At 35.8% G+C, this 25,748-nt stretch overlaps 1 protein-coding gene across 2 annotated transcripts in view; it reads right to left on the reverse strand.

Moving 5' to 3' along the window:
* Nucleotides 1–6,832: 6,832 nt before the first annotated feature.
* Nucleotides 6,833–25,748, reverse strand: part of FGF5 (fibroblast growth factor 5) — a 26,582-nt gene continuing 7,666 nt past the window's right edge. The window contains exons 2-3 of one of the 2 annotated variants that reach the window (XM_004383111.1): nucleotides 20,749–20,852; nucleotides 6,833–7,837 (exon numbers count right to left, since the gene is read on the reverse strand). In XM_004383111.1, the coding sequence (XP_004383168.1) occupies nucleotides 7,490–7,837; nucleotides 20,749–20,852 (452 nt within the window). In that variant the 3' untranslated portion in view covers nucleotides 6,833–7,489. The remainder of the gene's footprint in view (nucleotides 7,838–20,748; nucleotides 20,853–25,748) is intronic. The other variant, XM_004383112.1, reaches the window with a different exon arrangement.

The following is a 25,748-nucleotide window of genomic DNA, read 5'->3' on the forward strand; positions in this document are numbered from 1 at the left end:
ACAACCAATGATGGGGGTGATGCAGGACCCAACAGCATTTCATTCCTTGTGCATGGGGTCGCCGTGAGTCAGAGGCCAACTCAACCATACTAACAACAAAAATTATCTTTTAATGAGCATAGAAAAATCTTGCATCTTTGACAATATCCTAAGGAAAATAAGCTAAGGAAATAGGCCAATAACCTAAGGAAAACATGCTATAAATTCCCAAAGAGAGTGCTGAAGGACCTTGTAAACTCCTTCCAAAATATATATTATAACCTACAGCTTAAGTTTCGGATCTATTGTGGTAAACAGTATGCTAACATAATAGTTAAATTCCTCTGGCAAGAACAAATATCATTATTAACCTACTGGTAACTGGATGATACACCCAAAAGATATGATCCACCTGCCCTGATAATATAACCAAGAATGTAAGTTTCCTCCAGAACAGATTCTGTGCATAATTCTATCCCCAGAACCCCAGCACAATGCCTCATAAATAAATGTTGAACATTGAATGCTTTTATTAGAAATTTATTAGAAAAACTGTCATAAATAATCAGCAACCAAAAAATCATTGTTCTTTTGAGTAGGCTCCTTTGGACAGGGGAGTTTTGCCTCATTAAACATTAAGCTTTCTTGATTGACTAGTAGTGAGATCATGTGGTTTGTGCTCTGCACTAGCACTTTGGGATATCTGTATACTTCTCTCATTTGGTCTCTTGCTTTCTAGATGGTAAAGTCTGAGAGTCTTAGGCCACGTGATTTCTAAGGTGAAATCATACTTTGTCTCTCAGAGCTGACCCAATTTTATTACACATTGATACCACTAAAGTGGCAACATAAATAGGCATGATTTTCCCTCCGAATCGTAATTTACGGGAACAATAGGCCTTAAAGGAATCCCTGAGTAGTACAAATGGTTAATGCGCTTGGCTGCTAACTAAAAGGTTGGAGGTTCGAGTCCACACACAGCTGTCTCAGAAGAAAGGCCTTGCAGTCTACTTCCAAAAAGTTAGACATTGAAAACCCTATGTAGCACAGTTCTACTCTGACATACAAGGGGTTGCTGTTAGTCAAAATCGACTGGACAGCTACTGGTTTTTTACAGGCCTCACTACTTCAACAGAAAACATATTTTCACCTCTTGTAATTCATCCTTTAGGCCAAAAAGAATTGATTGAAACAAGCTACTTTGATGCTGCATTTTGTGTCTAAATTTTAAACCCGTTTTCTCACATGTTCCATGAGGATGGTAATTGTTATGGACGTCTTTGTGTATTCTGCATATGCACTTAATATTCTAATTTATGGTTACACAGACCCTCAGGGGTCCTTTATGGAGGAGAATGTAGGACAACTAGTGAACTTTAAAAAAACATGCAAATATGTAACTTGTGTCAAAGTAGGAAAACAGGTTGTGGAATGTGAGCATCCCATAAAGAAAGCACTACCGTAAAATGAAGCACTGTTGTGGAAGCGCCGCCATAATTGTACTCTGGAGAGTAACAGACAGCGTTTTGTCTCCTCAGCATAAACTCACTCCCTGTATGAAAATCTGATAAATGTTCCAGCTTCCCCCAGAGGGAGTGACAGAGAATTTAATGAGAAACACATTGGAACCAGACCTGTCACTGTGTGACTATACATTCACTAATCTCTCTGTAGGGTACAGAAAAAGTAGATCCTCTCTGGGAGAGTTTATCTGAGGAAAGGGAAAAAACACACCTAGAAACAAATTACCAAAAAGAAATGTCTTCATTCTCCTCCAGAGACCTATTGGCATCCCACTGGACCACTTGTTTGGCCTGCAAATAGTAAAACCATCACAATATTTTTATGATTGCCAATGGAATTCAAGTTTCATATAATGGCCAATTTATTGATACCTAAACTCAGCTTGCAAGTGCCTAATATTTTGCGTTTTGTCTCAAAATTTGTGTTTGAGGAGTTCAAGTCCAGTGAAAGGGACTGTGAGTATTCTTACTCTTATTATGGGGCCATTCCATCTCTAACATGGAATTCACTTAATCCTCATCATCATCTTTATCATAAATTTTATTAAGCACCCACATCCATTCTGTAAGCATCTTTGAGCTCTTAATATATGCCAGGGACCTACATAAATATAAGTACACACTAAGTTCTGTGAATAAGTAGAATGTCCAATAAAACCAAAACCCCGTTGCTGTTATGTCAATTCCAACTCTTAGCGACCCTATAGGACAGAGTGGAACTACCTCATAGGGTTTCCAAGGCTGTAATCTTTATGAAAGCAGACTGCCACGTCTTTCTCCCTTGGAGCAGCAGGTGGGTTCAAACCGCCGACCTTTTGTTTAGCAGCTGAGCTCTTAACTACTGCACCACCAGGGCTCCTTAGAATATCCAATAGCCTCAATAAAGTGTTTAACTCATAGGGATGAAATTGCTATCAGCATTTCCTAAGGAGGCCTGGTGGCTCCATGGTTAAGCACTCAGCTGCTAACCAAGAGATTGGCAGTCCTAACCCACTCAGTAGCTCCATGGGAGAAAGACCTGGTAATCAGCTTCCATAAATATTACAGCCTAGAAAACCCTATGGGGCAGTTCTACTTTGTCACATGGGGTCACTGTGAGTCAAAATTAACTCAGTGGCATCCAACAACAATAAGAAGAGCATTTCTTAAAATTAATGTCTTAAGTTGCCTGGCCTGAGGTCGGGCAATGTGCAATGACAGTAGATACATTTCTTCCCTCCAGAAGTTCAAAATCTGAGAGTGCTTTGATGTAAACATCCACAAGGAACATAGTGAACAAGTATTGAGCAAATAAAAGAATATCTCCCTAGCCAAGCGCCTCCTGTGAAGCAAGACCTCAGAACAACCTTACTGAATCGTTGGGAAAGTATAGGAATGATGGTGGAAAGGTATGACATAAACTATCCTTATTTAGAGGAGAAATATCAAAAAGAGATTACAATGCTTCATGGATTTCTGGAAGCCTTCGTGGAGGAAGTGGGATTCCTCACAAAAGAGATGTTCAATAATTACATTTTTAATTAAGGTCCTTGACCCATTGATTATCAGCAAAGATACTGCTCTGACCATTCCCCTCTGGATGAATTCAGATTTGCAAAGTCCCTCCTGAAATGCTGAGCTCAGAATTGATCTCCGCTTTTCTAAACCACTTGATCCAATCTCACACTTACTCAGTTATTTTTTAATCTAAAATAAGACCTATAAAAGGGATTTACATTTATTACTTCATTGAAATTTTTTTTCATGTGGTTATCCAGTCTCCCAAAGAAGATTTTTAGTTCCATCTAACAAGGAACCATGTCCCTTTTTTGGTACCTCATAGAACTTACAATATTTTAAAGCTGCTGTAATTATTGATAGAGCCCTGGTGGTGCAGTGGTTAAGCGCTCAGCTGTTAATTGAAAGGTCAGAAATTTGAACCTACCAGGCACTCCACAGAAGAAAGATGTGGCAGTCTGCTTTCTTAAAGATTACAGCCTTGGAAACCTTATGGGGCAGTTCAACTCTGCCCTATCGGGTCACTATGAGTTGGAATCTGCTCAACACCAAGGAGTTATAGTTACTGATATAAAGGTGGAAAATACATTAGAGATCATATGGTCAAATGCAGATGAGAAAATGGAGGCCTAGAGAGTGATCTGTGATCATTATAAGGCAGAGTCAAGACAAAAAACAATTTAATAAACTAAAAAAGTATATAAGGAAGCTCTTAATTGCTAATCTAATATTCTTTTGATTACATAAAACTACCTAACTACTGATTGATGATTTATAGATTGATTGGCTAATTTAATGTTATATCTGATTCTTAGATGTAAAAATGCTTCCACTGACTCAGCACAGGTTGAGTTCTTGTCCCTTCTCTCTAAGGCAACTTTCAAATAGGTCAGAGATTAACTGGAGGAGGAAACTCTTTTCTCTGTGAATACCTAATCATATAATGTTATTTCAAAACTTGCCAGTAAAATTAAACTGACTACTATACAAAAAATAAATGAACCATGTTCATTTTTCTAAAAATTTGTCTCTTTCAAAACTTTTTTAAAAGATCATTAGTTTAAAAAAATAGAAAGATTGTACCTGATCATAATTTAGATGTAACAATGAAGTAAATCTTAAAAGGGGAGTAGAATGCCTTTGACAAGTTATTTTGATTTGCTTCCCATTGCAGCAATGTGTGCGATACTGTTTTCATTTTTTAAAAATTAACCCTATGGGGAATTTGCTGCAGCTGTGAAAATGGTGCCAGAATTCAGGTTTTTGGTTATTGCAATACTTTCATTTTGTTAAAGAAAATGAGGGGAGTTGTGGCTTGGACTTTGTCTCTCTCCTTGAAAGGGTAAAAAATGTTAATAGTCACAAAAACATTTCGTTTCTATTTCAAAGTCAGTATCATAGAAAATTTACCTTCCAGATTTATGGTGTTTTATTTTCAGTTACAGAAAATAAAAGCATCTAAGACAATATACTTGTTAAATTTAGCAATAATTTATATCAGTATCTTAACGAGACGGATTGACACAGTGGCTGCAACAATGAGCTCAAACATAGTAATGATTGTGAGGATGGTGCAGGACTGGGCAGTGTTTTGTTCTGTTGTACATAGGGTAGCTGTAAGTTGGAACTAACTTGACAGCATCTAACAACAACAACAACATCCCTTATTACTGTCACATGATTCTGAACACTTAGCTAAAAGAACTCAGGTAATTTATACATACTTACACTGTCAAATTAGTTTGTTTAGAAGGACACAATGATAAATTTTGTGAAATTAAAACCACAGTGTTATTACCTCTTACTGGAAACCTCTATTTACTGCTATAGATGTTCCACCAAAAAAATTACCTTAAATAAAACATAACGTAATTAATAAAACTGAAGGTATTTGTCATTTATCTTCTAGAAAGATTAGGTTTCTAAATTTTAATGTAAAATTCATTGATTTTTTAGATGAACATACATAATCATAAATTAAACAACTTTATTTTATGTTCAATGGGTCTAGTTATTTAAGTCATCAAAAACTACATGCACAAGGATCTACTTAGAAAGTTTTAGGTATTAGTAAGGAATGAATTATATTTATACATTTTTTCTGTACATGAGTTCATTCAACTAGTTCATTTAGGTAACTTTATGCTTCACTGAGCATTAATTAAATGTAATTGTGTATGATCAGTAAATTAAAGATAAGTGTAAATTTAAAGTTTGGTTTTTTGGTTTGTTTTTTTTTTATTTTAGCTTGGCTTTAAATTTTGAAATTAATGAGTCCTGACTTGCATAATTTAATTTTGTAGCTATCCTACTTTAACCTTCATATGCTAATCAAATCAAACTAGAGGTACAAGATAAGCTGTTACTTTTCAGTCTAATATAAACTACTAGCAGCATTTAACTTAATAAGATACAGCCATTAATTTTTCTGTATTGTTAATCACCATTAATATGATGTTTTCTTTGCCCATTTAGCAACACACGTTTACTGGTCTCCTATTTTACAGCTTTAAATTTTTATGTGTATTACGAACTTGATACACAGTGCACAATTCTAACAATAGGTTAGAATAAACTAGAGGAATATTTTTAGCTTTATAATGTATAGATAAGGTGATATGCTCGCCGGACGAGAGTTGGACATATCTTTGTTTGCAAAATCTCACTGTTTCGATTAACTGAGGAGCATTTTGATGTATAAATTAATGAAAACTTTAATAGCATTGCATTTTATATTTTTTAAAAATCACGCATTAAAAGAAAATGATGTTTAATCAGATTATTGGCTTTATAATAAAATACTATACTAAATTATGATAATAATGTTTTAATCAGTGAATGGATATATATAGTTTTCCCCACTAAAACAAAGCAATCTGCTTAAGTGGTAATAAGTTCAATTTTGATAAGTTTCCGCTTTGCATTTGTGCACCCAAGTAAACCATACTTTGTTTTCAGGAAAAAAAAAAAAGATCAATTGTTCCTTAAAATTAAAAAAAAGCATGCTTAAATACAAACCACAAACTTTCCATGAACTCTTTTGCTTTTACTCTGAAAGACCTACTCCTAAACATTGTCTGTACCTTTTTTATTGCCACATTTCTGAAAATGACAAGCACTTATATTCCAGATAACTCCATAAAGATGATTATCCAAGAAAATAAATTACGTGAATTTGCTTTTTTCTGTGATTTATGCCCATATTCAGCATTAAGAATTGTTAAGTACCAATTCACCAAATTCCCAAATTTTTTTCCATATGCTCAGCCAGCTTTTATTAATACTTCAGAAAGCTTCCTTACAAAAGGGCAGATCTGTTCACTGGAATAGTTACCTTTAGGATAGGATGTTCAGAAGAGATTTAACTGAGTCAGAGGAATATTTTTGACAATGGGACTTGCCTTGGATAACTGTTAAACGATTCATCCCCTTTGCTTCCCCATGTTTTTCCTCTAAGTGTGTTGCTCCCGTGGATCTATACAGTGGGGACTGCAAAGGGTCATAGAAGAGGTATTTTTAAGCACTCGAGTTTCATAGTGTATGTTTTATGGACAGAATAAAATGTATCCTCCAGCTGTTTGAGAATGAGGGCGAGGGGAGATAAAAGGAGAAGTTGAAGCAAAGCAGAATTAGATCTCAATGAAATGTTGCAAACTTAGTGTACTTATACTTCTAATCCTTTTCCTTACTTCCAACTTTCAATTCTATCAAAACAGTCCTTACATTTTCTCTTCACTTCCAAACCATTATAGCCCAGCCATCTAAGGGAGTAGGATTCCACATAATAGCATGAATTACACACAGAGAAAAGAATCCAAGCTGAGCCTTTGGTGGCTGGGGAAGTGAATTTAAACATTTTAAGACTTAGAACTAAATTTACAGTATCTGAGGTATGGTTAAAAAATAAAAAGTGAGGTGAATAATAAAAATGCAAAAGAAATCCACGTGTTACAAATGGTCTATAAACACATTTATAATTCATAAAACTACATTAAAATGATTGCTTATGACATTAATTAAAATAATAAAAGTAAGAAAATATGCTCAATGCAGAGGTACTTTTTTTAAAAAACAAAAAATCAAAAGTTAATAAAATATTTTATCTGCATCAAAATATTCTTTGGAAATCAAAAATAAAAATGTACCATGTATGTTCTTTCAAGTTGATCTGTAAAAGTCAGAAAAAATACATAGTCCACGCTATTCGACGTTCTGAAAATACAGAGTTCTAAATATTCCCTAAGCATAAAGCAAAAGGCTTTACATGTTACTGAATTGAAACAGTGTTCACCCCATAATGGTACAAAGAATTCCAGTTCAGTTCCTATTTGAAAACATATTTTCTTCAGTCAAACTGAAACAAATAACCTGGCTTCAGTACAGTGTAGTACAGCTGAGGCTCTGTCCAAAAGTTTTTCTTCAGGGCTCTGAAGACACCTATACAAACTCCTGAGGGGAAAGAAGGATTTCTCACAAGGCCAAGATGAATATTATCCAAAGCGAAATTTGAGTCTGTATTTCACTGTGTTAGGACTTTTCCTGGGTGCAGAAACGGGAACCTTTGGCTTGATAAGGTTAGGTGGCTTTTTCTTTTCAGGAACAGTAACTGTGAAAGAAAGTTCTGGCTGCTCCGACTGCTTGAATCTCGGCAAAAAATGGGTAGAGATGTGCTGGGGTTTGACCCGTGGACTGCAGCCTCGTTTAGCTTTCCCTCTTTTATTCAGAGCCACATACCACTCACGTCCTGTTTTTTCAGTTCTGTGTATTGCTGAGGCATAAGTATTATAGCTGTTTTCTTGAAATCTCTCCCTGAACTTGCAGTCATCTGTAAATCTGGCCTAAGGGGGAAAAAGAGGAAATTTAAATAGTAGTAATATTTTCAACCTGTAGTAAAATATGAGATCTTGAACTCTAAAGAAAATCCAAAAACTCCACTGACCCCTGCCTCCCCACTCCATTCATTCCCTTTCATAAAGACTTATTTGCTTCTTTTAAATTTACTTTAAAATTACTATTTTCCTTTCTTTATCCCTACTTTATTCAAACTTGTAGCACTTCTTTCTGTTTACTTTGTACTTTGTTATTATTACTTGCATCTAGTCAGCTCTGACTCATACTGATTTTAAGTACAACAGCAAAAGGTTGCCTAGTCCTGCGCCATCCTCACAATTGTTGATACGTTTGAGCCCACTGTTGCAGCTATTGTGTCAACCCATCTCACTGCGGGTTTGCCCTCTTTTTTGCTGACCCTCTTCTTTACTACACATGATTTCCTTTTCTAGCCATTGGTCTTTCCTGATGACATGTCCAAGGTAAGAAGGAGAAGTCTCCATATCCTTACTTCTATGGAGCATCCTGGCTGCACTTAGTGACCCAATATATTTATGTGTGTAAAAATTACAACTGGAACTCTCAATATATTTAAATACTGCTTTTGTTATAAATGATTTTGAGATTTGTAGTTTTAAAAAATGTTTTAGCATAGGTATTTTTCCTCCTAAGACCCCAAGAAAATACATAGGAATCTATTACCAAAAAACGATCAACTAGTAAAACATGACTTTGTGTTCAGAGACATCGGGTCACATTCTCCTTTTGAAACAAGCCTACATTTTGCACTGTTAACAGTGTGATTCATGCTGCTGAGAGAAGGGTAGCATATGGCCCTATTAATATTGCATGTGATAGAGTTCTTTAAGAAAAAAAATATATATCCTCACACATGATACAGAAGAGTATATATGATGAAGAGAAGAAGTAACTGGAGCCACCCGACACACTTCAGCCAGATTTTCATGTGCCCACACACACACACACACACAGAACATCTGCCCTTAAAATGTTCACATCATAGCGTAAAAACCAGACAAGTAAACATTCACCACGGCACAGCTTGATAAATGGAATTACGACAAAGGTATAGGGACAGCATAATGACAGAATACTAGAAGAGCACCTAAGAGGGTGGGACAGCAGGGGCAGAGGGCAGGAAAGTCTCCCCAGAAAAGGTAACATTTGAGCTGAGTCTTCAAGTACCACTAGACATTAATTAGCCATGCCCATAAAAAAATCCCACTGCCGTCGAGTCAATTCTGACTCATAGCGACCCTATAGGACAGAGTAGAACTGGCCCATATAGTCTCCAAGGAACACCTGGTAGATTTGAACTGCCGACCTTTTGGTTAGCAGCCATAGCACTTAACCACTATGTCACCAGGGTTTCCAATTAACTAGGGAGGTGACAGGAAAAGGGATTCTCAGGGGGCAGGAACAGGGTGCTCAAAGGTCAGTGTGATACTCTGGAGTAAATATAAGTAGTTTAGTGTGACTTCCACTTAGGATGCATGGGAGAAGGAACAAGAGAAGAGGCTGGCAAAGTAGACCAGTACCATCTCTGAAAGGGCTCAGTTCATCATGTTGAGGAATTTGAAGGACTCTGGTATCAAAGCAGGAGCCCTGGTGGTGCAGTGGTTAAAAGCTATGCTGCTAACCAAAAGGTCGGCAGTTCAAGTCCTTGGAAACCCTGTGGGACAGTTCTACTCTGTCCTGTAGGGTCGCTATGAGTTGGAATAGATCTCACCCACAATCCTTTCACCCCTAGGATTATTGTGAAAATCAAATAAAATATTTTTCTAGGGAAAGGATCTATAGCTTTCATCAAACTCAAAAGAGTTCATAACCTCTAAAGAATTAAGAATTCCTGTCCTAGACGAAACAACTAGGTTTCATATTTCCGGGGAGCACCATTGACGTAGAATTGGGAATACCAAAACACGAAAAATCTTGCCACCTATATATAAAAACCTAAAAACCATAGACTTTCTAGGCCAAGAAGTTCTATACTGTAATAAAGTGCCTCTTTTCCTTGCTTTTTCTCACATTGCCAGACTTTTATCTGCAATGTAGATCCAACACCGCAATATAAAAATCTGAACTTTGCAACACAGCCTACACAGATATGTTGTTGATAGTCCCAGCAAAGCACTGAAGACAGCTAATATCAGTGCGTTTCCAACAGCACATTTTCCTTGCGTGGGATAGTTTATCCAAGTTATCTACATTCCTGTGTAGTTCAATCAATAAAGCTCTTTATTTGGGAGCTCTGAATCTATGAATTTAGATTTTCTACAAATCTACTGGTGATTCTCTGGATTTGATCTCTAACAGATTGGAAGCAGGGGTTTTAAAGAACTACCACCTATGCAGTTCTTTTCATCCGGTTTTATAACCTACCAGCCTATTGTCTAGGCCAGGAGTGTTATGTTCATGTCACTTTAGAAGATCACACATTTATCGTTCCTGTATTTTATTAAAAAGACATTCTTACAAGTTAAAAGTAGATTTTTCTACAGGTGTTTAGCTCTTAAAGAATTTAAATGCTCTCCTATTTAATTAGATGATCCCAAAGTTTTTTTTTTTTTTTTAATTATAGCTATAGTAAGCTAGAATGTTTTCTGCTACATAAAAGGAGAAGTATTTTAGAAAGGCGAGAAGGATTTCATTAAAAAGAGTAGTGGGTATATTTACCCTGCCTCAGATTTTTCTTCTTAAAATGTAGTTGAACAACATTTTCAAAAGCATACTATACATTATACCTTGACCTGACTTCTACTCTTGTTTCACAAAAATCCATTTTCCAAAAATAGAGATAGCAGTGGTTGCTCTATTTAATTTTGGCAGTTACTTTTTTTAAGTGTATTTAACCTTTGTGGAGTTTTCTTATGATCACTTAAAAATTAATTTATTTCTTTATTGTGGTGACTATATATATACATATATATGCATGCACGTATGTACATATATTTGCCATTTCAACATTTTTTACATGTACAATTCAGTGACATTAATTACTTTCACCATGCTGTGCAACTATTACCGCTGTCCATTTCCAGAATTTTTCATCACCCTTAACGGAATCTTGGTGCCCCCCAAGGACTGAGCTTTCCCCCTCCCTCCCAACCTTGGTAACCACTAATAGACTTTGGTCTCTATATATTTGCCTATTCTAGACTTTTGTGAGTTTTTCTTTTTCTTTCTTTTCCTAATAGTGACCAAGAAAGTAGAGAAAGAATTTGCCATTTTTTAAATTGATGTGGCTCACACACACACACACACACACACACACATCATGCTATATCAACCTATATCAGTTCCATCCTAAAGTCACTGGTATGTGAAAACCCATACTTTCCCCTCCCCTGAAATTATTCCGTCTTAAAAATATTTTCCCTTGTTCCTCAAGATTCATGTTCTAAACTTCTTCTTTCTTAAGAGAGCCTTTTCAGGAGACGGCTGCTTGCGCTCTAGATTTTCAAGAGCCACCTAATTGTTACACAGAGTAGAGATGTTTAGAGTTCTGAGGACCCACATTCTACTTGCAGCCCCTCAGCCATTCCAAATTACACTTAAAAACAAGGAGTAAAGGTGATCCAACTGTTTTGACTTTGTTAATTGACTCCTAATTTAATGTTTTGTCTAAAAAATTCTTCCAGCTATGATGGAACAGAACCATTTGCAACAAACATTTCAGTGATTCTTTTTTTTAATCAGGAGCTCTAGTTTCTTCTTGAAGGATCAACTGCTCCTGTCAGTATTCCTGGCTTTGTTAAGACAAGACAGTGACCCTAAGCAGCACATCTGTTCCCCTAATGTCATGCATGAAGCATCCTGATCGCAGAGAGTCATTAAGTAGCATAGGTCATAGCTACAGGTATTAAAGTATGTACAATTACCGTGAGACAATTTTGAAAAATACATTTTTCAGGCTAATTTTAATTTTTTAAATCTCTTTTGAATTATGAGAAGTTCTTATAATTCTTTTTTTAAATAATATGAAATACATGTATTTTAAATAATACCAAAAAAAAAAAAAAAAAAACACCCAAACCCCTTGCCATCCAGTGGATTCTGACTCATAGCGACCCTATAAGACAGACTAGAACTGCTCCATAGGGTTTCCAAGGAGAGACTGGTGGATTCGAACTGCCCAATTTTGGGTTAGCAGCCTAGCTCTTTACAACTGTGACACCAGGGCTCCATTTTAAATACTAGAACTATATTACTTCTCTAGGAAAAGTAAAATTGACATAAACAATTTTCTAGAGTTGTGAAGTGGAGAGGTGAATCAAATTTCAAATCAGCTACTGAATTCAGGACCCACATCACCTCACTGGAACCCTGGTGGCCCAGCGTTAAGAGTTCAGGCTGCTAACCAAAAAGCTGGCAGTTCGAATCCACCAGCTGCTCTTTGGAGACCCTATGGAGCAGTTCTACTGTGCCCTATAGGATTGCAGTGAGTCAGAATCGACTCGACAGCAATGTGTTTGGTTTTGTTTGGTTTATCACCTCATTGGCCTACCACCCCGAACACCACAACAAAAGCAATCATTAAAATATTTGTAAAGAATCCCTATCTTTGTTTCAAATTCACATTTTCATTAATTTATCCAATAAAAGTTGTTTACTGACTGCTTATCATTTGCCAGGAACTGTGTTACTTGCTACTTTTACTATGGGAAACAATATAGACTGATCCTGCCCTTGTGCTTTGTTGACTTAAATTATCTTCATTTTTCTCTAAAATCGAGTCTTGATCTTAAAAGTGTAAAAGAAGAAGTTCCTTTCAGCAAACCATGATTGCAAGATTAAAATAAAAACTTCAAATCATCTAATTTCTATGCATTTAAGTATACTCCCAAAAGACAAAATGAATAAAACTTAAATTAAGCTTTTTTTTCTGGAATACTCATATCTCATATTATTCAGAGAAGGGGAAACACACTGCTATTATGAGAAACGAGAACTTGTTGACTGAAGAGCGCTTTGTCTACTTTCCTCATCTTCTCACGCACTGAAGGCGTACATTGGATGTTTTAAGGAAAGGTCAAAGAAAGTAAGATTTTGATTAACTGGAATAATCCAGAAAAGAATGGTCCTGCTTAATCGAAATCTGAGGATTGACTAAACCAAATAGAAAATTCTTTCTGTAATTAATTGTTAAAAATTCTCTAAAATCTGTTAGTATGGTTCTGTTTATTGGTAAATATTGTTCCATGAGATTGAGGCTCTTGTAGTGCAATGAGCTGGGGCTACATACACACACACACACAGAAATACCAGTTCTCATTGTGTGCAACTGTAAACATAAGTATCCAAATATGCATCCAGTATTGGTAAGAGGTGTAGAAGATAGGAGTGAATTAGGATTGATACCTATAAACTTTGGAGTTTGTGAGATATGTAACAAATTTTAATTCTTTATTTTACTTTGTTTTCCTTGATTTGCCTCTTTCTCCTTATATAAACCTTATATAAAGTAAAATAATAATAATAATTAACTGAATCTAAATAATTAAAATGTTAGACTATAATGAAAAAGCGACTATACACTGAAATGTGCTCTAAGCAAAGTTTCCTTGCTACATACAATCCTACCTCTGGTTCTCCTATCTCCTTTTAGTGCAAGTTGGTTCCCACCTACTTCCATCAATGGGGCTGCTTGGGACAGGTGCCCTAAACCAAAGGCTGTTTTTGAACGGTTGTGCAGTGTGTTCCCTGCACAAAGGCACCCAGCCTTGGTGGTGAATGGGAGCTGAAAGCCAGACCCTGCTCCAGTTGCTCGCAAGCAGTGTACCCTGGTACAGGGCAGCATGTGCTGCCTTTTACTGCCTTTTACTCTTTATCCTACAAGCCTCATACGGGTGCAGTGGTAATTCAGTAGTTGAACTTTCTCCTTCAATGTGGAAGACCTGGGTTTGATTCCAGCCAACCCACCTCATGCACAGCCACCACACATCTGTCAGTGGAGGCTTGTGTGCTGCTGTGATGCTGAACAGATTTCAGCAGAGCTTCTAGACTAAGATGGACTAAGAAGAAAGGACTGGTGATCTACTTTGGAAAATCAGCCAATGAAAACCCTATGGATCACAATGATCCCATCCACAACTGATCATAGGGATAGCACAGGACCAGGCAGTATTTTGCTCCATTATGCATGAGGTCACCATAAGTCAGAGGCAGACTTGATGGCAGCTAACAACACCACCACTAACCTGAGCTAACCATAGCCGTATTATGCTATCTCAGGGCGTAGCCGTATCTCCTGCTGCTTGGCACTGAACATCTGTTCATTCTATCTCTCCATTTCTCCTAATAACCAACCAAGGAAATATATAAGATGGTTTTTAATAATAAACCAACCTGAGCTAATACAGTGATGAATACCAGCCACAGAGCATTGTCCTTCCTCCCAACTTCAAGAATTGCCTTAAAATTACTCAAGATACCTGCTCAAAATGCCGATCCCAGGCCCTACCTCCAGAGATTGTGTTTCACTAAGTTAGAGGTGAGACCCTGCAATAGCATCATTAACCAGTATTTTGTGTGATTTTGTTGCAGGTAAGATGAGGAGAAACACCACATAAGATAGGAGTTTTCTTTCTGCTGCTCTTAAAACTCTATAGAGCTGCGCTACTGTGGGCTTCTATGTGCCCGATGTTTTACATATATTATTTCATTCTCACAACAATTCTAATATTATTAGGGTACTATTATCTGATTAAGGGGACAGTGGTGATTCAGTACTAGAATTTTTGCCTTCCATGCAAGAGATCCTGGTTACATTTCCAGCCAATGCACCTCATGCGCATCACCACCCGTGTATCAGTGAAAGCTTAAGCTTTTGCTATGATGCTGAACAGGTTCTAGCAGAGCTTCCAGACTAAGATGGACTAGGAAGAAAGGCCCATGGATCTACTTCTGAAAATCATTCAGTGAAAACCTAATGGATTACAATGGTCCAATCCACAACTGATCATAGGGGTGGTGCCGGACCAGGCAGTGTTTAGCTCCATTGTGCATGGGGTCACCATGAGTCAAGGGGCAACTGGATGGCAGCTAATGACAATTATCTGATTGTTCAGTGAAAGAAGTTAAAAAAAAAGGTTCCTCTAAAGCCCCATACTTATCAAGTTCCAGGGCAGTCCCACAACTTAAATCTCTGACTTTCTGATTCCTAGACTAAAGCTCTTTGCATTACACCATACAAACCTGGGCTATTTCCTAGGCTTTTTATAGCCTTACCTGCCCTGAGTTTGCTCTGTGTTAAAAGACTAATAAAAACAACTGCTACTCCCTAAACCATCAGAAAGATATAACACTATCTCTGTCTTTAGGCTAAAATAGATTTCTGAAGCTACAAGTCAATTCATCACACCAAGGTTTCCTCAGTAAAATAAGCTGTCTGGAGCCCTGGTGGCACAGTGGTTAAGATTTCTGCTACTAACCAAAAGGTCAGCAGTTTGACTCCATCGGCCACTCCTTGGAAACCCTATAGGGTAGTTCTACTCTGTCCTATAGGGTCCCTATGAGTAGGAACCTACTCGACGGCAGTGGATTTGTTTTTGTTTGTTTTGGTCCAGATTTATACAGTTAAGGGAAGAAATGGCATTTACTGAAAACGCAGAGCCCTGGATCCATTTTTGGGCTTGAATTACTAGACATTCAATTTTACTTTGTAAATTAAAAGCTTTTAGAGGGCAAGGGAAGTTTCTATTCAAATGCCTTTATGCAGCTCGGGCTTGACTGGCAGAGTGAAGTGCTTAATAAGTTAGTTTTTAATGATGATGCTAACTATTGCTCAAGTCTCCGTTTCTCCTTTCAGTAAACATGCCCAGCTTTAGGGTCGGCACATTCCTGCTCACTCTGCCCCTAGCTCAAGAAGTCCAGTCTAGACTCTCAATCCAGGCAAGCCAGCTGGCACTCTCTGAAAGCAGGAAAGAAGGGCCTTCTAGTCCTTGCTTAGGGTTGATCAAGCACACATTCCATGACTGTTTCGTAAACTCTGCAATTAGCTTTCCTTCCAAACATGATCTCCAAAAACCCTGAGAAACAAAAATAAATCCACTACCTGATTCTCTTTGGATCTTTGAAATAAGCTAAACTGTTTTTCGCCAATAGGCAATGAGCTATCTTGCCTTCTTTTTGAAAAGACTGAAGAATACATGATAACCACCTTTTCCAGAATTTACAGTTTTTAGGGGAAAAATATGATGCAGTATAAAGCTCCAAAAGAATTACCAAGATTATGATGACAGGAAATTCTTGCCTCCTTAAGAATTTGACCCTGGAAATTTTTCTTTCAAATTCAATTCACTGGACAAAGGGAAACCAGAAGATGAGAGGCTATTGTATGTACAAACAGTTTGGACCCAGATAAAATACAGGCCAATGATAAATAGGGTTGGGGGTTGGTCTCTATATCTGAGAGTCACAGCTGCCTGACTCCCAAACCAAAAAAACCTTCTAAGAGAGAAGATTGAGAATCATCAAACAGCTGCCTGACATGAAATTGAGGAAGACTTTTTTTAGAAAAATTAAGTGTTGAATACTCTCCTGACACTACTCAAAGTGTTTTTCATGTATTATCTCATTTAAAACTCTCAACTATCCCAACAGATGGTTACTTTTATTTCTCCTTTTACAGATGAGAAATCTGGGGAATATAGAGCTTAAGTAAGATGACACAGCTAGTAAATTATGGATCTAACTGTGCTCTTAACCACCACACACACACACACACACACACACACACACACACGCACGCATACACACACACAAAGTGGCCCTAAGTCCAGCTGAGTCCAACTCATGGTGACCCCATGTGTGTCAGAGGAGAACTGTGCACCACAGGATTTTCAATGGCTAATTTTTCAGAAGTACTTCAGGTCTTTCTCCCAAGATGCCTCTGTGTGGACTTGAACTTCCAATCTTCTGGTTAGCGGCTGAGCTCATTAACCATTTGCACCACCCTGCGACTCTGTTAGCCACCACACTCAAAGTCTTTTACTGTTAAATCTGGATCCACCTCAGAAAAATCCAGAAAGGCTCTCTATGGGACTTTCTACCTAAAGAAGCCTGTTTGGTTTGGAGGATGGGAGGAGGAGGGAACAGGAACAGACAGGCAGACGGAGAGATGAAGCCAGAAAGAGAAAGGTTCTCAGCTTGGGAATGAGTTAAGAAAGAGAATAAAAGCTGTAGTGTTGACTCTGTCTAACCCCTATGGCTCTTTGGGAAGCAATCATCTACTCCTACTCTTAATGATTCAGGTATACATTCATCCTTGGGAAAAATGCTGAAAACACCAGCATGACAGGAATTTTTCTGCATTGTCATTTCAATGTATACTAGTAAAAGTTTTAAAAAGAGCTGCGTGTAGATCAGGGGCTTGAATGAGTGCAGGGAGCAAGCACACTTAAATGGATGAAGTTCAAATAAAACTTCTTTTACTGAATAAACAAAAGTAGTACAAAAATGATATCAGCATAAACCTTGCCTAAATCTAATCATTCCGGACTGAAATTTCTGTTTGCCATATTTGTGCCCACTGACCATGGGGCATTTACCAGGTGCTCTTCTGTGAACAAAATAGATTTCTTTACTCTTCTGTTCTCTATGCAACTCATCATCACATTGAATAAGCCACATTTATAAAAGTCTGTGGTAAGTCCTGTGGTGGACACATCCTCTCCTCTCTAGACTTTAAAATCAAGTCCAGGAGACACAGAAGTAGATGACAAAAAGTGCTCTGAAAGAGAGAGAGACAGAAAGAACAAGCCACTAGAAAGGAAATGAAAGGGAAATCTGCAACTTTAACTACAAATCCAAACTTGCCTACTTACTTAACTATTAAATAGAGTGCTACAAATATTCTAAGGATACAGCACAGTATTCATTTTTTAAGAGGTTATTTAAAAGTGTTATTAAATGATACAATTAATTCCCATAAAAGTATAGATTAAAACAATGTAATTGGTTCCAAACAAAACTCTTCTTCCAAGCTAACTTCACCAGCTAAGCATTATAGTGTTTAAAGAGAAATAGTGAAAAAATTTTTGAAGACTGTAGTTCTGGTTAAATCATTTGTTAACTGTGTGACCTTAGGAAAATATTTTAACATCTTTAAGACTCTATCCTCACCTAATTATCTAATGAAATAATGTGAGTAAAAGAGCTTTTAAAAAGCTGTGGGAATATATTATTTTTACCTAACAACTAATTTATAATGTTCTGATCATCACTATAAAAATCAACTTGAAAATCTACAGTTATCCATGAATACTTCTCAGTACAATTTGGGAATATTTTTCCCAGAATTATATGAACCCTTTACATTTTTAGTTCACATGTATTTTGTAGACAGAACCCTAAAGGTAGCCTTTAAAAGCCTCTGCACAATTAGTAATTTAAAATAACTCACATACACACACACACACACACACACACACAAAACAAAACCTCACAGATAGTACATCTAACTCTTAAAGTATAAACTTTTTTTTTTTGTTTTTTTTACCTTTTGGTGATGGTAGAATTTTCCAAAAATCAAAACTAAATCAAATAATCATTTTTAAAGTTACAAGAAAAAAATTCAATATGTCTAACTACAAACTAAAAACATGAAAGAGACCATCTGGGCATAAAACTGATAAATGCCAAGATTAACAGTATTTCTAAATTCAACATCTTTAAAAATAAATCCCTTTATAATTTAATTGTTTCAATCTAGAGAAAAAGTGCTAATAAAAGCTCTGATAAAAGAAACTGGGCTTGGACGATTGGTTTAAAAAGTACCCACATAATTGTAGGGCTTAATTTTTTATCTACAATTTAACTCAAAGTCATCAGAATGACTTTTATATCAAAGAGCTTTGGTGAGTGACAAGAGCAAGACTTGCTTTGTACTGTTTAAAAGTCATAATCCCATGAAATAACTTTAGCCTGCCAAGATGAGAAAGAATAACAGATGCTGTTTTTGCATTATCTGCATTATTTCAACCAGCCATCCTTAGACATTTGGGTCAAATTTCTAGAAATTTGTTACTTGCATTTGACAGAGGAATCACGTATCCTAACCTCTTGGTTTGACCTTTCTAATTGGCATCCATTTGTAATACTTCCCTTTCGGTGACAATTATTCTTAAGCTGGTCCAAGGATAGTCTATTTTTTTTTTGCACATACTCAAGCATAAATTAGAATATAAAAAAAGCAAAGATGATATTTACCCAAAACCAAAAAACCAGTAAGAAAGTTTCTTTACATGCATTGCGTATTTTTATGATGTTTAGATTTGAGGATTTTTTTAATCTTTTAAAAAAAGGAAAAGAATTTTTTCAGGTACATTTAATCATTGTTTTCTATCTTCTATTTAGTTTTTACTTTAAAAAAATCAAATATTAACTTTAATGACATGTACTACTTTTCTACAGCAATGCAGAACCTTACCCCTTAAAATAAATAAATGAAAACAATCAAAGAACAATTATTTTCTGAGTACTACATTATAGCTTTCTAGAGTATAATAACCAGCTCAGAAAATCAAATAGGTAAATCTTTTTATAATTCTTCAGTGGGAGATTAAAAAGTTTCACAATGATTTCTCGTTTATTTTAATAAACAGATTTTAAGGGATTATTATATTTAGATTATATTTAATCATATAAAGATAGGTAATATTTATGAAGCACTTAAGAGTGTACCAAATACTGTTTTAAGTGCTTTACATTGATTATCTCATTTAGGCCTCAAATAACTTGTAGAAATAATAATGTCTCCTCCAAGAAGTATTAATAAATCACCATCAGATGATAAGAAACTTTAAAATTGTAAAACTCTTATACATTAAGACAAATGAAATTCTCACTGAACTTTTTAAGGTTTGTAAAGTAGAAATCACTATTAGTAAATTTCAATCGATTTCACTTTTAATTAAAATATCCTATATACTTTGAAAATTGCAAAAGTAATATTTCTCCAATTCACTTAATAAGAATTAATAGGAACAGAGATTAAAGGGCTAACTTTAAAGAATAATTGCTTTTTAAAATGATTTATGGTGACAAAACTTAGAACACTACAGAAAAAGCAAAAATCTCTCTGAGAGCAGTGCTTAATACTAATATAAATAAAGGTATTCAGTGAATAAGAAAACTAAGATAAACATATTTTATTATCTTTAAGATGTTTTAATGCTTCCAGATAATGGTATTTTCCTAACAAAAACATAAAAATCAATAATTTGTGAATTAATTTCAAAATGAACTAAGTGGTCTTAAGAACATTTTTAAGAATACAAAATTAATCTTCATAGTTTAAAGAAGTGATTATTTTTAATGCAACAAAAAAATAAGAATTCTTCAAATAGATCAAATAAAATTTCTATATGGAAGGCTGGAGTCTTCTCCTTATTAGGTTCTTCCCTCCATACTTACTAATATGAAAATGTGTTATATTATTTAGATCCCATTTCTGACATCATGAATAGCTTGTAAGAATTAAATGAGAACTTTATTAAACACACACATATAATAAAAACACCATAAACAAAAAATGCTATGTAATACATTATTTCTCAATATTTTCTGAATAGTTGGCCCACCTTTAAGAAATAATGACGATCACTTTCAAAATGCTACTTCCAAATAGACTGATCCTTTGAAATTTTTGTAGATTCTAAAATATCTTTGCAAGCAAATAAATGCTTAAATGATTACTTAGAAAAACACATACAATTATATTGGTTAAATATACCTATAATGTTTAAATTTCTTTCTTTCTTTTTTTTTTTTTTTTTTTTTAGTTCTCTGGGAAAGTTGTCTATCTTACATACCAGTTTGGAAAATAACTTCATTCTGTTTTAAAAACGTAAAATCTCCATAACCTTGTTAACAAATATAAAGTGGTTCTACTTACACTTGCATGAAGTTTTCCCTTTTTTGACATCGCTAAAAATTTGTTGCTGAAAACTCCTCGTATTCCTACAATCCCCTGAGACACAGCAAATATTTCCAAAATACCTAGGATGACAGAAATCCCAAAATAAAACACAGACTATATATTACTGCAAAGATTTAAATTTCTACGTAGATTCTTTCCATTCTTTATCATTATGATTTAAAAAAAACCTAGTATGTAACTCCTTGTTTTTCATTACATTCACGTTAAAAAAATAGGCTAGCATTTCAGTGTACATTTAAAATGATTAATTTATACTTTCGAAGATTTGATTCTGCTTCATCAGCAGTTTTTTTTTTCTTACAAATGATAAACCACTTTTAGTAAATAATGTTTGACAATGTAATCTTTTCAAGATCTAAAGCTATTGAAAATATAATTTTGGGGCAAGTTTAAAAAAAAAATCTCATCTACTGTTTTTCTATCAGATATAATACACTACTTTTCATATTAAAGCCTAAAAATTCTGTACCCAAAATTAGAATAAACAATCAGAAGCCCTGAAAATAGTACATAGTTACAAAAATAAATCCCATTTCTCAAATCATCACTATTATAGAAATACAAATAAATATATACCGTACTTAATCAATTAGTGAGTAGTTAATTTGAAGACTACATAAAAAGACACTGAAAGCATTATAAATAATTTGGGATTATTGGCTCGATGAAATGTTTAATGGATTATGGTTTGGGACATCTTGCATTTTAAATGACTTTCCTGAAAAAAAAATTTAATGAGGTATTTTATTATATTATCATTTACATTTTATATGTCACAGTTAGCATTGCCAAGTTAATGTTCCTGTGTCTCCTACATTCATTTTGAAATTCCACATCCACTGGGTGAAGAGAATCACGCACTACAGTTCAAAGAATATTTTAAAAAGATGAAATTAAAAATCTACGTTTAATTGAAATCCCTATTATAAATGCATATATAATGCTATATGAACATGAGAAAAGCATAATGTTTTTTGTTAACTGCTGACATCAAATTGGAAAAAAAGAACAAACCAATACAGTTTATCAGAGCTAAAAAGGGATCTGTCATAGAAAGAAATGAAGAAAGACTGGAAGACAAGCAGGCAGGCAAGAGGAAGGGAGGAAAAAAAGGAAGGAAGGAAGAAGGGAAGGAAGAAAGGATATCTCAACATGTCAATCAATGATACGTTGAGCATATATACTATTTAGGGTATCACAATAAGACTCTTTGCTGAATAGAAAAATTCACCAGATTTTCTTGAGATATCAATCTTCCCCTCAGTATTTGAAGTACATATAAAATTATTCAATTTATCGAAAAAAGGAGTATATTGTATATACACATATATGACATATAAATATCTATGAATATCTTTATTGAACATTTATATTGCACAATGTGAGCTAACACCTATAATTGTAACAATACTTACGATTATTTATTCAACTAATTTTTGTGAAAATGCTTAGGAAGTTCATGGGGAAAAGGGGATAGCTAAATAACTTTTTTTTTCTTATAAATGTTCTTAGCCTAGAGTAAATAAAACACAATTTCAAGGAAACTACAGCTGCCAATTTATTAATGGGTATTTCTTTAAAAAGAAAAAAAAACTAAACTAAAAACTATTCTTTTAAAAGGAACTACTTTTGTTTTCCACCACTTGTCTGTCAGTTTGCCCTACTGTGGTGGCTTGCATGTTGTTGTAATGCTGCAAGCTGTGCATGCAACCTGTATTCCAAATACCAGCAGGGTCACCCATGGTGGACAAGTTTCAGCAGAGCTTCCAGACTGGGAAGAAGGACTTGGCGATCTACTTCTGAAAAAAAATGGCCAGTGAAAACCTTTGGCAGGGGAACATTGTCTGATACAGTGCCAGAAGATGAGTCCCTCAGGTTGGAAGGCACTCAAAATTCAACTAGGGAAGAGCTGCCTACTGAAGGTAGAGTCAATCTTAATAACAAGGATGGAGTAAAGCTTTCAGTACCTTCATCTGCTGATGTAGCACAACTCAAAATGAGAAGAAGCAGCTGCAAATATCCATTAACAATAGGAACGTGGAATGTACAAAGTATGACTCAAGAAAAACTGGAGGTAGTCAAAAATAAAATGGAACACTTGAAGATAGATGTCCTAGGCATTACCCGTTGCCTTCAAGTCAATTCCAACTCATAGTGACCCTATAGGACAGAGTGGAACTTCCCCATAGGGTTTCCAAGGATGGCCTGGTGGATTCAAACTGTTGACCTTTTGGTTAGCAGCCGTAGCTCTTAACTATTAAGCGACCAAGGTTTCCTAGGCGTTAGTCAGCTGAAATGAACGGGTATTGGCCATTTCAAATAGGAAAATCATATGGTCTACTGTGCCAGGAATGACAAAGTGAAGAGAAACAGTGTCACAATCATTGCCAAACAGAACATTTCAAGATCTATCCTGAAATACAACGCTGTCAGTGATGGGATAACATCTATATGCCTACAAGCAGGACCAGTTAATACACTATTATTCAAATTTACGCACCAACCACTAACGCCAAAGATGAAGAAATTGAAGAATTTTACCAACTTCTGCAGTCTGAAATTGACTAAACATGCAATCAAAATGCATTGACAATTACTAGTTATAGGAACAAAAAAGTTGAAAACAAAGAAGAAGGATCAGTAGATGGAAAATACGGCCTTGGTTATACAAACAACGCCAAAGATTGCATGATAGAATTCTGCAAGACCAACAACTTATTCATTGGAAATACCTTTTTTCAACAACATAAAAGCGAGTATTCACATGGACCTCAATGGATGGAATACACAGGAATTTATGACTACATCTATGGAAAGAGACGATGGAGAAGCTCAATACTATCAGTCAGAACAAGGCCAGGGGCTGACAGCAGAACAGATCATCAATTGCTCATATGCAAGCTCATGCTGAAGCTGAAGAATACTAAAACAAGTCCACAGGAGCCAAAGTACAACCCTAAGTATATCCCACCTGAATTTAGAGACCATCTCAACAACAGATTTGACACACTGAAACTAATGACCAAAGACCAGACAAATTGTGGGATGACATCGAGGATATGGTACATGAAGAAAGCAAAAGGTCATTAAAAAGACAGAAAAGCAAAAAAAAGATCAAAGGACTTCAGAAGAGATGCTGAAACTTGCTTGTGAAGGTAGACTAGCTAAAGAGAAAGGAAGAAATGATGAAGTAAAAGAACCGAAACTATTAAAAAATAATAATGAAAAAAATTTAAAAGAGCTGAACAGAAGATTGCAAAGACTGCTCCAGAAGACAAAGTATTATAATGAAATGTGCAAAGACCTGGAGTTAAACAACCAAAAGGGAAGAACACGCTCAGCATTTCTCAAGCTGAAAGAACTGAAGAAAAAATTTAAGCCTCAAGTTGCAATATTGAAGGATTCTATGAGTAAAAAAAATGGAATTACGCAGGAAGCATCAAAAGAAGATGGAAGGAATACACAGAGTTACTGTACCAAAAAGGAATTGGTGGATGCTCAATCATTTCAGGAGGCAGTATATGGTCGAGAACCAGTGGTACTCAAGGAAAAACTCCCAGATGCACTGAAAACATTGGCGAAAAACAAGGCACCAGGAATTGAGGGAATATCAATTGAGATGTTTCAACAAACGGATGCAATGCTGGAAGCATCCTCTAGTCTATGCCAAGAAATTTGAAGACAACTACCTATCCAACCAATTGGTAGAGATCCATATTCGTGCCCAGTTGAAAGAAACGTGATCCAAGGGAATGTGGAAATTATCAAATAATACCACGCATAAGTAAATTATGTTAAAAAATAATTCAGTACCTTGACAGGGAACTACCAGAAATTCAAGCCGGATTCAAGAGATGACATGGAATGAGGAATATCGTTGCTGATGTCAGATGGAACATGGCTGAAGGCAGAGAATATCAGAAAAAGTTTACTTGTGTTTTATTGACTATGCAAAAGCATTTGACTTAGTGGATCATAACAATTATGCATAACATTATGAGGAATGGGAATTCCAGAACACTTAATTGTGCTCATGAGGAACTTGTACATAGACCAAGAGGCAGTCATTTGAACATAACAAGGGGATACTTCATGATTTAAAATCAGGAAAGGTGTGTCTCAGGGTTGTATCAATCTGTGTGCTGGGCAAATAATCCAAGAAATTGGACAATATGAAGAAGAACCCAGCATCAGGATTGGAAGAAGACTCATTAATGACCTGCAATAAGCAGATGACACAGTCTTGCTTGCCATAAGTAAAGAGGACTTGAAGCACTTACTGATGAAGATCAAAGACTACAGTCTTCAGTATGGATTACATTTCAACATAAAGAAAACAAAAAATTTTCACAACTGGACAAATAAGCAACATCATGATAAAATGGAGAAAAAATTGAAGTTGTCAAAGATTTCCTTTTACTTGTATCCACAATCAACACCTATGGAAGCCGCAGTCAAGAAATCAATTGACGTAGAGCATTGGGCAAATCTGCTGCAAAAGACCTCTTTAAACTGTTGAAAGGCAAAGATGTCACCTTGAGGGCTAAGGTGCACCTGACTCAAGCCATGGTATTTTCTATCACCTCATATGCGTGTGAAAGCTGGACAATGAATAAGGAAACCCAAAGAAGAATTGATGTCTTTGAATTATGGTGTTGGGGAAGAATACTGAATACACCATGGACTGTCAGAAGAACAAACAGATCTGTCTTAGGAGAAGTGCCGCCAGAATGCTCCTTAGAAGTGAGGATGGTGAGACTTCATCTCACGTCCTTTGGACACTGTCATGGTTTGAATTATGTCCCCCAGAAAATGTGTGTATCAGTTTGGCTAGGCCATGATTCCTGGTACTGTGTGATTTTCCTGTATGTTGTAAACCTGCCTCTATGATGTTAATGAGGGAGGATGGGTGACAGTTGTGTTAGTAAGGCAGGACCTGATCGACAGGACTGGAT

Source organism: Trichechus manatus, unplaced genomic scaffold (genome assembly GCF_000243295.1).
Source record: "Trichechus manatus latirostris isolate Lorelei unplaced genomic scaffold, TriManLat1.0 scaffold00105, whole genome shotgun sequence".
In the NCBI taxonomy this organism is placed as follows: Eukaryota; Metazoa; Chordata; class Mammalia; order Sirenia; family Trichechidae; genus Trichechus; species Trichechus manatus.